Source organism: Gambusia affinis, linkage group LG18, assembly GCF_019740435.1.
Source record: "Gambusia affinis linkage group LG18, SWU_Gaff_1.0, whole genome shotgun sequence".
NCBI lineage: Eukaryota > Metazoa > Chordata > Actinopteri > Cyprinodontiformes > Poeciliidae > Gambusia > Gambusia affinis.
Window position 1 is genome coordinate 21,133,689 of NC_057885.1, and position 15,737 is coordinate 21,149,425.

Below are 15,737 nucleotides of genomic sequence, written 5' to 3' on the forward strand. Positions count from 1 at the left end.
ACCACCAGGCTGAGGAACAGTTTCTACCTTCAGCCGCCAGACTGCTGGACTCAAACTGCCCTTAATCAGCTTCATCTTACTATTTTTATTTATTTTTTCCCACTATGGGGTCTTTTTGTGGGCTCTAGTGTCCCTTATATGACAGCAGGCTGACAGGAAAGGGAAAGAGAGAGGGGGGAAGACATGCGGCAAATGTCGCCGGGTCCGGGAATCGAACCCGTGACGGCCGCGTCGAGGACTGAAGGCCTCCAAATGTGGGTCGCGCTATCCACTACGCCACCACAACACACCCAGCTTCATCTTACTTTTTATTAATTTATTTATTTATACACATTTGTAGTACAGAGTCTGTAGGATATTATCACAGATATTACACACACTGGATCACTGGACCTGACCTGCAAGAGCTCAGCCACATCTTCAACACGCATCAATTAAAAGTGAACCTGCGAAAGTAACTTTATGTCCCCGGTTTATCAGCTCCTGGAAATACAAAAAAACCTTTTCTGGTTGAAACACGCACTACATGAAACGATTTGTAAAGTTTGAATACTTCCATGTAAACTTCCACTCCAGATTGGAAGGCGGCGGGTGGTTAAACAACATTGTAAATGGTGTTGGATACTGGAGAGCTGTGGCTGCTGTTGAACTGAGGAACCGGTCCGACATTGGCAAACCCAACACATCACCACAGACCACCATCCTCCCAGCTTTAAGGTAGTTCTGTTAGCATTAGCATCTTTGTCATGTTATAATCAAGACTTCAAACTTCAGGGTTTTATCTGTGTTTATTTAATTAAATACAACTTTTCATACCCCTCTGGGCGTCGTACAACTATAGCTGTAATCCTTTCTTATTTTCTCTCAGAGTTCCAGTAAACTGTCCAAGAACTATTAACTTGTTGACCTTTGACCCTGACGGAGATGAGGTTAAATGCAGATATGGAAAAACAACAGATTCAGAGTGTAACCCCTGCAACCCTCCGTCTGTCCTCAATGTCTCATCAGTAAGTATGAAATATTTGTGTAATTAATAAATCATGCAGTTACTGAAATGTTTTACTGGTGTCTTTAAATCTGGTTTTCTCATCTAAATATATTTAGCACAGCTACAGATTGTTAGGTTGTCATTAATTGTGCTAAATCTACTTCTGCCATCACTAGTTTTATTTCACTTCTGCTTCTGCAGAGTCACATTTGAATCTGTAAATAAACAGTATAAGTGTAATTTATAAGGGTGGACGTAAATGAAATCAGGTATTTAACTTTCTGTCATGTAACTTTGAATATTTTGGTCTCTTTTCTTTTTGCAGTCCTGTTCTCTGACGTTCAGCTCCCCTGTAAGCAGCACCAGTTCTGAACTTCGTTACGCAGTCCAGCTGGTGATGGAAGATTTTCCCAGACAGACCATCACTCTGACTGAAACCAGCGGCTCACAGGAGGTGAAAACTACCAGCGACGCCGTCAGCAAGATACCTTTACAGTTTGCCTTGAAAGGTACGACCCCATATTTAGATCTTCTTCCTCTACAGGTGCAAAAGGGCTTTGTTGATTTAAAAAAAGTCAATTTCTGATCTCTGATTACCTGAATTCTCTCTGTTCATTGCTTTGTCTAAATAAACACACAAATAGCATGAATTTTTATTCTGAACCAAGATATTCAGAAAAATTGGAGTCAAACTGTTGAAATACTGAGATTTTAGAGTCCCAGATTTGGTTTCCAAACTGTCAAAAATATACAGTTTGATCCCAGAATCCTCTACATTGGGCCAGTCTGTGCATATTTATAGCAAAATGTAACAATTATACACTCTACATGGCAGCCAATTTTAAAATGGCAGCCATCTGGGATCTCAGGAGTATCTATGCCACATTTGGTGCTTGTATCACCATTTGAAAGCTTCTACTAAAGTATTATTTTATCTGCTGCACTATTTAATTTCATGTCTGTGTTTCTTGTTCTTTCTAAACCTCTTCAGTGATTCCTGAGGTGCCGTCCTGTACTGAAGGATCCTATGTGGCCAGATTTGTGCCTCCAACCCCAGACAACGGGGCTCAGAAATTCATCCAAGTCAATAAGTTGCTGGAAATCAACATCAGAGCAGAAGCAACTCATTCCAAGTAAGTGAGGGAACCCATATCACAGGTTTCAAAATTTGACCTTTGCTGCAGAGATAGTTTGCTTTAGGAAATTTGAATGGCAAATTACTGACAAACACAAACATTAGAAACGCAAACTATAAACATCGGAACAGAAAATACATTTATTCTGAAGCTTTTTTCAAACAAAAAAAAAAGAAAAGAAATCCTCTTAAAGTGGGCCGGTTATATAAAATTGACCAAGATCTTTTAAAAAGTTCCCACAAAGCTGATTTTGGTGTCTGGAAAATTAGCAGTTTCAAAAACCTTCGGAATGTAACATCGCAAATCAGCAGGGACTACCCGTCACCTAGCAACCAAAACGAAGCCCAGTCCGTTACCTAGCAACCCAAGCTGAGCTACAGCTTATTTTGTTAACTGGTTTTACCGCTGTTTGTGCTGAATAATGGCTGCTGGAAAAGACAAGTGTTTTGTTGTTGACTCACCACCCAGAAACTTCTTGCTACATTCTTGTTGGTTGTGCAGAAGGCTCCACCTCTGCTTTTCAAAGATGTATGGTTGTATAATTGCGCAGCTATTTGCAAGACATTTTCACATGCGGCTGATATTTGCATGACGACAGCCATGTCTGTTTCCTGTTAAAGCGTTACTGGACTCCTGTTCAGCGGGCCTCACGGTGTATCTAAGGGTTCATCCGGATCAGGAAGCTTCACCCTGAGATGGACTCCATCCGCAGGAGAAAGTGGACAGAGCCACCCCGTCTGTTTTGTTGTCGAGACGAGGTTAGTAGTGTTAAAATGTTGGACGTCACACAACTTCAAAATGAACAGAAAAACTCTGAATATGTTAAACAACAACAAAGAGTTACGTGATCATCAACCAGATTCATGAGTTTAAGTAAAATTTTTAGCGATATTGGTCAGTTAAGACAAATAATGGACTCAATTTCAGAAAGAATGAAGAAATTAACATTTTAAACTTTGAAAATCTCTATTTAAAGCCAACTGTTGCTATGAGAAGCTTCAGTTTGGTAGCAATGTGAGGATTCTTCAAGGCTGAATGGTGGATCAACAGGTTAATGATTATCAGATATTGATTTTGGACTGTAGAGTCCAGAACCTAACACCACTTTTCTTCTTTGATTGATTTGATCTTTTTAACTGCGTCATTTTATTGTGCTTTGAATTAAATTCTTAATTTGTCACTGTGTGCTTTGATTTGTCGTATTATTTTTAAGCTTTCTTTGAACTTACCAGCTTCGGCTGGTGCTAAAGTGTCTTGGTTCAAAAACACAATGCTTTTAAAACCCCCCATAAATAATCAGAAATAGCCAAAACTGGACCGTGTGTTTTAATGTACTCTTTTCAATAACAACATTTAGGAATTGGACAGACAGAAATTCATGGTACGGCTCTTGTAGGACCTTGTGAGGCTACATCTGAACATGTGATTTAATCTTCTGTGTTGGTTTATTTCCAGTTTCAACAGAAGTACCTACCACTCCGACCTCCGATGTGTCACTGTGACCGTTGGAAACTGTAAGTTAATTTAGTTTTCCTTTTAAATATTTTGTTGGTTATTTTCCAAAACTGATCAGCTGGAGTTGTACCCATGTTGTCTGAAACAACCACAAAAGATTCAAACAATGTCGACTATAACCAACCAGTCAATCCCCATCGAGCTCCAGCGACGTCAACCGCAGCAACGCCAGTTTCATGATCAACATCCATCCCACCCAAAAACAACAAAAAACTGCACCATGATGTTAACAACCATATGTTGTTACTCAGACCTGTATCATGACACACCACCTGAAAATACTTAAACCTGCCTGTTTTAGCAGTTCACTGAATTTACCTTAATATGCATCAATGCACACAATGGAAACGGCTTCAGCACCTTTTCCTCATGTTCACTGTTGGGGTTCAGCCAATCAGCAGTAAGGAAAATTGTTGCTGATTGGCTGATTTGAACACTAGTAAAGTAGCATTGTAGCTAAGTATTTCAGTTACCAAAACTATGTATTTTTATATTGTAGACTTGCGCTACAAAAATTTTTTACAAAAGGTTGGATTTTCTGCTAATTTAAGTTACTTTAGTTAGTTTACTTTATTCACAACACACATCTGTCTATTCTTTAGTTATTACTGTGAACCTCCGGTATTCACAACGTTTATAAACCTGAGCTGAATGGAGACTTATGACTGCTTATAACTGCCTATTTTTATAGTTTAAACTCCAAATATAGTTTGTCTTATATTAACATACACTGGAAAAATCTTGGCGCTACAGCAGAAGCGAACATCTATGGTCTTCCTGGTTTTCCCTCTTTGGGTGGAGTCAGTGTAAACGAAAGCCGCTCCTGGATTGGCTGCTCTGAACACCAGGCAGTAGAAAGTCAAGCAGCATTTCACTTTTCCAAACCCATGTTGCATTTTCTTTAAAATTTCTTTGATGTGCTCTATGAAAAAAATCCCAGATAAGGCAAATTTTCTGCAAATTATTTGGAGTGAAGTTTCTCAGAAAAATCCAGGTGTCCACTGTAAACCATGAAATTTAAAGTTGAAAGTGTAATAATTCAAGTGATGTAGATAAGTTAAGAATCCACTCCATTCATAACGACCATTAAACTCCCAACAGTATTTAAACCAACTCAACCTTCGCTCTGTCAAACGCAGCTCCTCTAATTACTACGACTCAAACTTCTGTGTTTCCAGATTATGTTGTGGCTCTCAGAGGAAAGATCTCAACTACATTATCACTGGAGAATCATTATGAGGCTCTTGTCAAGCAGGTCGGTAACTTTGTTGATTCTGCTGGTTTTACCAGTTTACTGTCAACTGAAGTCCAGTTTTTCCTTCCTTTGGTTCAACCCAGATTTTTAGTTTGGTTCTTTGGACAAACACTGATAATTTTCTTCTTTATGTGGAACTGATGACACTATTTGTATTTTTTTTTTTTTTTACCAGATAAAGGATGAACTGACTAGACGAGGGCTGCACACAAGCATAAACGTGCTCCTCCGCAGGACGGGTTGATTTAAATCTTCGTATCTATACTTCTGCTGAGTGATGCATTTCCTGACATTGGAATTTATTGCTTTTTGTTACATATTATGTTAATAATCACAAATATTTTAGTTGATATATTTCTGTTGACAACCACTGGAGAAGGATCGAATCTCCTTCCCGACGGTTTAGAAATAATCTGGTATAGACCGTGAATGGATGGACGGGTTGTTGAACAACTTTTTTGTTATCGCAATTATTTGTGTCCGTTTTAGTTTTTATAACTATAAACAACAGAGAATTAGCAGATTATGGCAAGACCGTGATATTAAAACCTGGAAATGAACAGGAAGAAAACACAAACACGTTGATCATGACAAACGGTTTGCTGGTAACTCAAAGATACGAGTCTAGCATGGCAGGAAGAAACGGCTTGTGGAGAAATCCTACGACCGCCAAGACCCGACGCCTCTCCATTTAGGTTGCATGTTGTTCTTCCAGCCCTGCACACCAACTGAACATGCAACAAATGTTGCAAAGTTGGTCTCAAACCCAACTGAGTCTTTGGGACGATCAGGTGTGAAAACTCCCTAACGGATTATTATTAGGGGATTATGGATCCTTTATGCCGGCTGCCATGTTTCTCATGGAAACTCAAGACAACAGAGCTCAGCTTCAACATATGGAAATCAGCAGCTGTGATGCTGATTTCCATAGGAAGTCTGTCTTGTTTACACAATCAAAATTTGCTTAGAAAAACCATCACATAGGGTGAGCTTTAAGGAAGCTGAGGCCCGGAGTTTGACCGGATCTGGTGGTTCATAATTCCCATCCATAGCAATTAAATCTACTTGAGTAACTTCTCTGAAAATATTTCCTTTTAGGAGTATTTTTACTACACTGTACTTTTTACTTTTACTTTAGTAATTTTACTATGAAGTATTTCTACTCTTTATATTTCTGGATTTTCTACCCACTGAATGAAAAACAAAGACACACACCTGCAGGTTTTGTTAAAGTTTTCTAAGTTTTTTTCTTGAAAAAACATTTTCTTTTGTCCGATTTTGTTATTTGTTGAATTATTGTCATTTTGGTCCTTAAAATCCAAGAATGTCCACCTAACTTTATATTTGGTCTATGTGATGATGTTATTTTAAAATATTAATTGATTGATAATTGATCAGTTGATTAGACTTCACTCCAAACATGACATGGTGTAGAAACAGTGAAGATGGTTTCATAAAGCTCTGAAGTTGTTAAAACATCGACACCCAGCTGTTTGTTGATGGCTGAAATTTGCAATTTCAATCAGCAAATATTTTCTTTAACTCTGTTTTCTAGAATTTTTATGTAAAAATGTTTATGTTGCATTGTTTGTTTGTAGGAAATAAAAAAAGCTTCCAAACTTAATCAGTGTTAATGAAAACAGTGAGTGAAAGACACAGTTGGGGGTCTATTTTTTTTTTTTTTAAAGTCCAGTTGCATTAATTGTTCCTTCATTTTCAATGTTCACATCACCGTTTATATAAAAATCTACCACATTGTTATTTAAGCTTCTAGAATAATAAAAGCTGCTGAATGTGACATCATTTTGTTGGCGTTTTATTTTTAACTCTCTTTTCCTTCATGTTGCAGGTTTTGTCTCAACAGCTCGTTTGCATTGTTTGTTTGCATTTATTTGGTTAGTTAAATAATCAAACAAAGTGTGTTATAACACAAATAACCTGGTTAATACATTTAGTATTTATCAGATTTTAGGTTTTTGTTAAATCTGTTTCTATAAATGTACAATTTTCTGAAACATGGTGAATCACTAAATGTTGTGTAATGGTTATTATTATTATTAAAAACCAACACAAAGTGTCAGTTTTTGCATTTATCCCAAATATAACAATGTTACTAAATTGTCATTCAGACATGAATTTGTGTTCATAGCTGGATTGAAAGTCTCTTTCTTTTTATCGTGTATTGTGTTTTTTGACCAAAGGCAAATTTCCACATGTTTGTGACCAACAAAGATTAATATTGTTATGATTATTAATGTTTATAATTTTTCAGATAGAAAATCACAGATTTCTTGCATGATAATCATGTTAAATGTGAATATTTGGTCCTCATTCATGTTAAAACTCAGTTGACGTCAGTAGAAACTGAGAGGAGGTGGATGAGAGGAGAGGCTGTTCCCGTGGGACTATAAAACCTCCTCAGTTTTCCTGTAGAGTCAGATTGCTGCAACATGTTGCTCTCTGTGTTGCTGCTGCTGCTGGTCAGTGATGCTCAAGCCTCTCATTATCGAGGCACTATGATGACTTACTACCCAGCAGAAACTAACTCAGACGGATCCACCTCTGTAAGTACAAACTATTTATACATTTCTCTATTTTTAAGTGTTTTAAAACTTGATCTCTTCTTAAAAACCAACAGGTGATCCTTCGCTTTAGGTTTAACTACCAAACCTGCAGTGATGGTTCTTATGCTTGTACTGGAAACTGTGGTGTTGAAAGTACGGTTCTTGTAAATACCAAGATTGAGGAAGTGAGTGGTTCTTGGTGTCAGAGTGAAAAAATCACAACTCGGCTGCTTCCCAACAACTCTCCATTGCAGCTTGTGTGAGTCCACATTTAAATGTTTAAATCAATGTTTGGCTGTTTAAATCAGGGGTGTCCAAAGTTCGGCCCGGGGGCCATTTGTGGCCATTGGACTGATTTTGTCCGGCCCCCAGCTGCAATTTCAAAATTATACAAATTTGGCCAGAAGGAGATCCAAAAGGAGATTTTTAATGTGTAATCAGTAAAAATTGTTACCAACATGATTTTCTTACAAAGTACAACACAAAGTATCCGTCTGTTTATAACTAAGTTTAAGCAAAAGGCAATACTAAGTTTATACAGAGACTTGGACTGAAAATTTGACTTTACTGCACCCAAGTCAGCTTTTACTCTTTCTTAAACGTGACTAAATATAGTTAATATTTTTGAAAGACAGAGGCCCAAATCCTGTTCTTATAGTAGTAAATAGGAACTTGTGCAAAAAACTCAAATAATCTTAACATTTACTAAAAAAAACCAAAACTTTTTTTGGATTAATATCAAAAATGTTTTACAAGATCCTTGGTAATTTCTGAATTTCAAATGAAAAATGTTATTTTGAAAACTTTCCTCGAAATTTTCTGAGATTAATCACAAAATTGATGAGTTTTTGGTGGAAATTTACTCATTTTTTTCCCGTCTGCAACGACCATAATAAACTGTCATAAAAATCGCTATCAAGTTTTGGATCTAGAATAAATATCAAACGACTTTAATTTCTTGATTTTAGGTGCCTACAACTTTGGCCCACTTGGCAAAAGTTTGGTCCCCCTGGTTTAAATCATCAGTATGAGGAGAAACTAGAAACTCAGAAGCTTTATTAGCTCAACTAAATGCCAAATCTTTAAGATAGTTTATTGAAGTTGAATAAACTTTCTTGTTAAAACCTATAACAAATGTTGATTACAGGTTTTCCAGTAATTCATGGTTTACTAATTTAAATGGGATTGGAGACTGGAGAGCGGTGACCGACGTTGAGTTGAGGCGGCGATCCGACACCAAAAAACCAAATTCATCACCACAAACCACCGTGGTTCCCGCACTGAGGTAATTCTGCTGGTTTATAAATCAATTCTTCTTCTAGTAAATGGTAGCATATTATGAGAAGCTGTGTAATTACTTATCAATAATTTAAATTTGATACACAAAACTCATTTCAATGAATGAAAATAATAAATTTCGTCATAATTCTTTTATTTATTTGTGTTAGTTTATCTGTCAGAGGAAGGTGTTGTGACAAAAAGCAAATGTTAATATTTTCTTACAAAACACAAATTGTTTAAGTTTTAAAACATTTTAGTTTTTTTAATGAATTTAACTTAAACAGATTCAGATTCAATCCATTAAAATGTGTTTAGAATAGAACCATAATAGTGAAATAAATGTGTTAAAAAGGTTTTAGGGATTTGAACCCAGAACCTTCTTACGTCATTACAAAAGTGCTACAATTTAAACTTATCAGATTAAAGTTAATTTAATATGTTTTTTTATATAATTACAGTGGGCTCGGTTTGATCAGGGAATCAGATCTTCAAATATGTTTTTGATATGATGACAGTAAATAAAAGCAGACATGTTTACATTAATTAATGTCTTCATGATTCTGTTCCATTAGGGTACCATCAAACTGTGGAGTAAATATTCCCCTGTTGGCCTTTGACCCCGATGGAGACCAGGTTCAGTGCAGATATGCTAGCCTTTCTTTAACAGAATGTGCATCGCCCTGCACACCTCCACCTGTTCTCAGCCTCTCCTCTGTAAGTAACAAAAATTTATTTCATTTTTCTAACAATGGATTTCCTGTTTGGTTATTTTTCCCTGAAGGCAGACTTTCCAGTTAGCAGTCATATCCTGAACATCTCTGCTATTCCTTCTTCAGACTGATCTTAAAATTGTGCAAATTGGAATTGCGGAAATAAATACACTGAATGGAAACATTTTACAAGTATACCTCGCGGTCTCTCGTTTTTATTTTCTTTTGAAATCTGTGCTATATTTTGATCTTTAGGAAGGATTTTCACTCTCAGCATGTATTTAAACTTCTCTTTCATTTACTTCAGCGCAACTCACAGTTTTTAAAGTCTGTAGCTTTCTGTGTAGTTCTAAATCTGCTCCTCTGTCGCGTCTTTTCGGGTCTGCTACTGCCTCTAGTGGCGTGGGGTGGTAACACAACTAACAAATACTAAATCAGAATACCACAAAGTCTTTATTATTTACGATTAATTCTGGCATTACTGGCACAGTAAAAGAGTCTCTAATAAAACACCATGTTTTTTTCATTTCCTTACGGATGTAGAGCTAAAGACCAGAAAGCGGTTCCAGTTTCACTCAGTGATTAGCCACCTGTTCAAACTATGGCTAATTTTAAATACCTTGGCTCATTCCTGGACCGTCAGCTCAACTTTCCAGTAATTGCATGTCTTTGTTTAAACCTTTAAGTCCTAAACTGAGCGCCGGCGATCAAGCCAAATTTGCAGTACCGTAATTCTGCCACACTGCGCACTATATGAACAATTCCAATGGTTTCTGAAAAGGGGAGACTTTGCGCTTTCCAGCCAATATCGAGTTATTACGGTAATTTTACCACCACTGTAGCAGGGAATAAAATGAAGGGGCACTCTACGGTAAATTGTGAAAATAGAAGATAACATTTTAGTCTCTAAATTGTTCACATCAGTGGCATACAGTGCTTATGTTAACAGCTGACTTTGGATAGTAAAAGTAAGACTATAATGCCCAATCAGAAATCAATATGGTTATTTTAACACATAATCTAAGTTATTAAACTGACACCTTGTGTTAATGTTGTGGTTTTCCTGTGTTTTTGCAGAACTGCATCCTGACATTCAGAGCAACTTCCAGCAGTGATGAAGGCTGGTACGTCGTCCAGATGGTGATGGAGGATTTTCCCCGACAACCTGTCACTCTGACTCAGACTGACGGGTCACAGGTCGTAAAAACTACCAGCGATGCCATCAGCAAGATACCGATCCAGTTCCCCTTTCAAGGTAAAGCTAGTCAACTGATCACCTGGTTACCAGAGTAACAAAGATGAAGAGCAAAATTGACATTAAATTGATTCATGTAAGGTGTTTAGATGTTAATTATTTCCTAAAGATAAAAAAATAACAACAGTAGGGTTCTTAAATTAAAAATAATAAATAAGACGAATTAAGAAATAAAATGTTATTACCAGAGTGTTTTTTCTTAATAAGAGTATGTCCATAAAGTGAACAATATCTGTGCTCAGTACTCAGGTCAGACTGATGTGGCATGAATTACTGCATTTGTTGTGGCCTCTAAAGTCGTCCTGCAGGCAATAACCACACCGTCTGCTACTCATGTGTCAAACTCCAGGTCTGGGGGCCAATTACAAATTACATTAAATAAATCACAAATAAGTCACAAATCTGCAAAATTCACATAAAATTCACACAAAATCAACACAAAATCAACACAAAATCAACAGATCTCCACATTTTTTCTGACCCTAACTGTAATTATTTTTCTCAAAATTGGCCAAAAATATTACTTGATGTCAAGTTATGATCCATGACCTACATGGCGATTAATAAAAAGTCACATTTAACATCAAATATTAGGGCAAATATTGTAAAAAGTTCTTACAAATATTTCTAAATTGACACCACAAAATCTGTGATTTTATTTGAGAAAAACAAAAAAAACAAAAAACAAAAGCAATCATGAAATCCTGTATGGACTGACCAGTGTGAATAGATGTTATATTATATTATCAGAATATAATATAATATCTTATAATATCATTTTAAGAAATGCTCATTGAATGCTGAAACAAATGTATATTTATTGATATTTTAACAGTTTAATGGGTTTTATCAATACATTCTCCCCCTTTAAAAACATTAAAAAGATTTTTGATGCGGCCCAAAATGAAACTGAGTTCAAAATCCCGGTTATACAAATAAACTCGATTGATTGATTGATTGAATGATTGATTGCAGTTGGAGTCGGAGCTTCAAGATCCACCAAACACAAAAACTTTGTCTGTTTTCCACTGATGTCGAAAAAACTGAATTTTCCAATTGCAAAGAAAAACGATTAAAATCAAACGTAAATAAGTTTGTTCACTCGATAAGTCGTCAAAAATAAACGTCCTCCTCCTACTACTTCCTGTCATTGATCACATGACTCGAGTAATTTGATTTCCTTTGTAATTCTGATAAAACCATAAAATTACTTCTTTTAAAAATAAAAAACGGGAGTTTTTTCGTGATTGCCGTGCTTCCAGTAAGTGAATTTATTTTTGCAATTTGAATTCGCTCAGTTTTAAGGTCAGTGGAAACTCTGATGTCCTTTATGATGGTGTGTTCAACAGGAACCAGGATGGGTTGAAACATGAAACCAGAACAAAAAAAATCATGATTTCAGAACTGATTTTATGTTTTGAGTTCAGGATGTCTGACGTTGTTTCTGTCCGGATGTTTTCAGTGGATCCTGCAGTATCTTCCTGTACAGAAGGATTTTATCGGCCGAGATTTGTGAGTCCAACTCCAGAACAAGGAGCTCAGCTTTCCGTTCTCCCCAATCAGGTCGTGGCGATCAACATACAAGCAGAGGCGACTCATTCTGCGTAAGGAAATGCAAAACACATGAAAAACAGATTCAGCAGAAAGAAAACTAAAGGTGGTGCCCTCATGTGTTCCTTTATTTGAATCAGGTTACATTTGAGTTAAGCTGGAATTGGACTGAATCTTTTGTCCTGGAGAAAATATTTACAGATATCATGTGAAACAAATGTTGAAAAAATAATTTCTGTTCTGATAGTTTCAGTTTTCTTGAAGAGTCTAATGGAATTGATCCACTTTTTAAATTATATTTTTAAAAACCATTAAAATGTTCAAGAAACTGAAGCTGATTTGTAGATCACATTTGAAACATTTCTGCATATTTTCTCATCGATAAAGGATCTTTGAGCTGCTGTTCAGTGGGCCGAACAACGTGGTCAAGATTTCATCAGGATCAGGAAGTTTCACTCTGACGTGGAAACCATCTGCAAGTGATGAAGGACAGAGTCACCCCATCTGTTTTGTTGTCCAAACAAGGTCAGTATTCGGTCATTATTACCAAAAAATGTATAGAAGAAATGAAGAACTACTGTGTTCCCTGCTGGTAAGGATGGATAAAATAAATAAACTTTTAAAGAGGCGTTTGTCAAATCAGGTTAAGTTTATGTATATTATTTCTATGAGGTGCTGTTTGTAAAGTTATACAGTAAAAAAATAACAGCAGGTTTTGATTTATTTGGTCTGTCAAAGAGAAAAATATGTGGGTTTTCTTGAGATCCAGACAAAATGTTTTATTCACAGGCTAAATATTTAGTTTGCAAAATATATATTTAGCTCTCACATTAAATATTTAGCCAGAAAGCTAACTATTTAGTTTGCAGACTTACTATTTAGCTAGGATGCTAAATATGTGGCTTGCAAATTTAAAATGTAACTACTAAACTAAATATTTATGCTGCTGGAAATAGGCACCAGCACACCTAGTGAACCATCTAGTGATAAGCATGTAAGATGTGGATGGATGGACTTACTGTATAGTTTTCAAATTATGTTAAAAACTAAATATTTATTTTCCAAAGTAAATGTTTAAAAATCTACCTCCACAGTGTCAGCACTTCTGTTTTTCAGTCTGCTCTTCGATGTGTTGTTGTGAATGTTAAATCTAAAGGTAAGTCTAATTTTATACATTTTCTCTTGTTTACATTTATTTATCTTTTTTCTCGTAACCTGATCGTGTTTCTGCGATTCTGCTGTTTTATTCACAGAACCACCTGTGACTTATATTCATGTCCTAAGAATGAAGATCTCAACCACGCTCTCAATAAAGGACAATAGAAATGCCATCCAAGATTCAGTCAGTAACTATGTTGATAATAATGTCAAAACGTAGCAGTTTAATTCAACCAGTTTAGATTTTTATCTATTTTAAATCAGCTGCACTGGTTTTGATTGCATCCTAACTAAAATCTGCACTTTCTTTTCCAGATAAAAGAAGAACTGATAACGAACCGAGGCTTTCCGCCATTCATAACGGTGCGCCTGCTGAGCGACGGGTCAGTGGTAACAACACAGTAGGCGCCCTCTAGTGGCCAACTTTGAGAACGAACCATTCGTGGAAAAGCGCTGGACACGGAGCCGCTTTATCTGGACATTTTACAACCTGTTATTGACATTAAACCCGAACTTCAGCGGCTTCAAACAATATATGTACAATTTAATATATTTTAACTCATCGGCTTTCACAATCTACTATTAATTTTTTTCCTCAGATGTTCTCTCACTTTTAAGTAATTCTTGGATCTCTGTAAAGAAATATTTTTTGTCGTCTACTGGGCTTAAACGGAAAAAGTGCTTCTCATTTTTTAAAACTTGTAAGAAATATAATTAGACTTTTTTTTGCTGAACTTATTTTTAGAATATGTTTTCATTTTGTACAAAGGAGTATAAGGGGATAAAAAAACAAATGTATGTCAAAGTCATAGTATTGTGAGAATAAAGTGGTAATAACATGAGAATAGAGTGGTAATAGTATGAATATATATAATTTCGTCTTAATTTTATTTATAATTTTTTTAAAGCATGGCCCTACAACTCTGTTGTAGTTTTGAAAAGTTTTAACATAAAAATTAATCATGTTCATTAAAATAAAATGTGTTTTCAGTCATTTTGAAGAAAGATGCACCAATAAAATCCTTGAGATAAGAAACAATCTGCATCTGTCTGAAGTTGTTATAAATCAGATTAATTATCTGGTCTGATGTTTTCAATGGGTGACAGCAAGTCACTCTGTTGATTTTATTTACTAAATATTAACAATAAATAAAGACAAACTGAAAAAACACCTAAATACTAAATATGTTTCAATAATTCAACACATCTGTCAGGTTTTTCTCTAGAGCTGAGGAGCATAGATGTGACATTTGTTGTGTTTATGTTGTTTTTTGTCTAATTTAGAATAAATTTAATGCAGAATTAAAAACATTGGTTGCCTTCAGTGCATAATTCTTCTCCAGAAATTTACTTGACTTCCTTTGGCATTTGCTTTGATAATTTTTACTGAACTGCTCTGCAGTTTTGGTAAAATTATTTCAACCTTTAACTGTTTGTGATTTGATTGCAGGACCAATAAACCGACAGAGTTTTTATCTACTTTCTGTACAGTATCAATAGTTTAGATTTTCCTGCTTTATTTGTTTGTTTTCTTTTTAACGATTAAAAAACCCCAGAAGAAAATGGTTAAAGTCATCTGTTATGCACTGACACAGGTTTACCAGCAGGTGGCAGTAAGCCCAGGAAATGACTATTGTGGCCCTTTACAGTTGTAACTTGGGACAAGACGTCATCATTCACCACCTTGACCTTCCAGAGACATTTCAGTGGAGCAAAAATATTTTAAAAATGTTTATATTGATGCTGCAAATACATAAATATGTTGTTGTTTATCAAGTTTTATTTCCCCTAAAGTTTATAATATTTTCACAAACACTAAAGGTTAACCAGAAACAGAATTGGGCAGCAACTAATTACTTTTCTACTTGAGTAACTTGGACAAAATGTACTTTTAGGAGTATTTTTACTACACCGTACTATTTATTTTTACCTGAGTAACGTTACTTTAAAGTACTGCTGCACTTGTACAATATTTGAGAAATAATTTTCACTACTGAACAAAAATAACCACAATGAATAGATAAAGGTTCAATATGTAACTTTTACATATTTTTTTCTTTTGCTAAATTGTTGGAATTGTCACCATGTTGTTAAAGTATAATATGAGACAAATAACCTGTGAAAAAATTTTGCTCCTCATTTTTCCTCAAAGTGCTAACTAGAAACAACCAATGAGAGCGCGGAGGCGGGTCTTGATGCTGTTAATCCAGTTTGTGCGCCGCTCCACCTCTTCTCCCCATCGCTCTCTTCTTCCTGATAACAGTCAGCTAGTAATGCTAAGGCTAGTTAGCAAAGCTACAGATGGCAGCGGATAAACAGTTTGC

The 15,737-nt window shown here is 35.8% G+C and overlaps 2 protein-coding genes across 2 annotated transcripts; both read left to right on the forward strand.

The window, feature by feature from the left end:
- The first annotated feature begins 319 nt into the window (after nt 1–319).
- LOC122820344 lies at nt 320–6,692 on the forward strand. The gene is made up of 8 exons (XM_044097690.1): nt 320–717; nt 869–1,007; nt 1,314–1,497; nt 1,980–2,121; nt 2,745–2,882; nt 3,580–3,638; nt 4,818–4,894; nt 5,070–6,692. Exons 1-8 carry the CDS (start codon nt 527–529, stop codon nt 5,136–5,138), a joined length of 999 nt encoding a protein of 332 aa, XP_043953625.1. The 5' UTR covers nt 320–526; the 3' UTR covers nt 5,139–6,692.
- A 660-nt stretch (nt 6,693–7,352) lies between these two features.
- On the forward strand, nt 7,353–14,426 carry LOC122820242. The gene is made up of 10 exons (XM_044097485.1): nt 7,353–7,458; nt 7,533–7,717; nt 8,606–8,743; nt 9,312–9,453; nt 10,527–10,704; nt 12,167–12,308; nt 12,643–12,780; nt 13,350–13,411; nt 13,509–13,597; nt 13,729–14,426. The coding sequence occupies exons 1-10, from the start codon at nt 7,411–7,413 to the stop codon at nt 13,816–13,818; spliced, it is 1,212 nt and encodes a 403-aa protein (XP_043953420.1). The 5' UTR covers nt 7,353–7,410; the 3' UTR covers nt 13,819–14,426.
- The last annotated feature ends 1,311 nt before the right edge of the window (nt 14,427–15,737 follow it).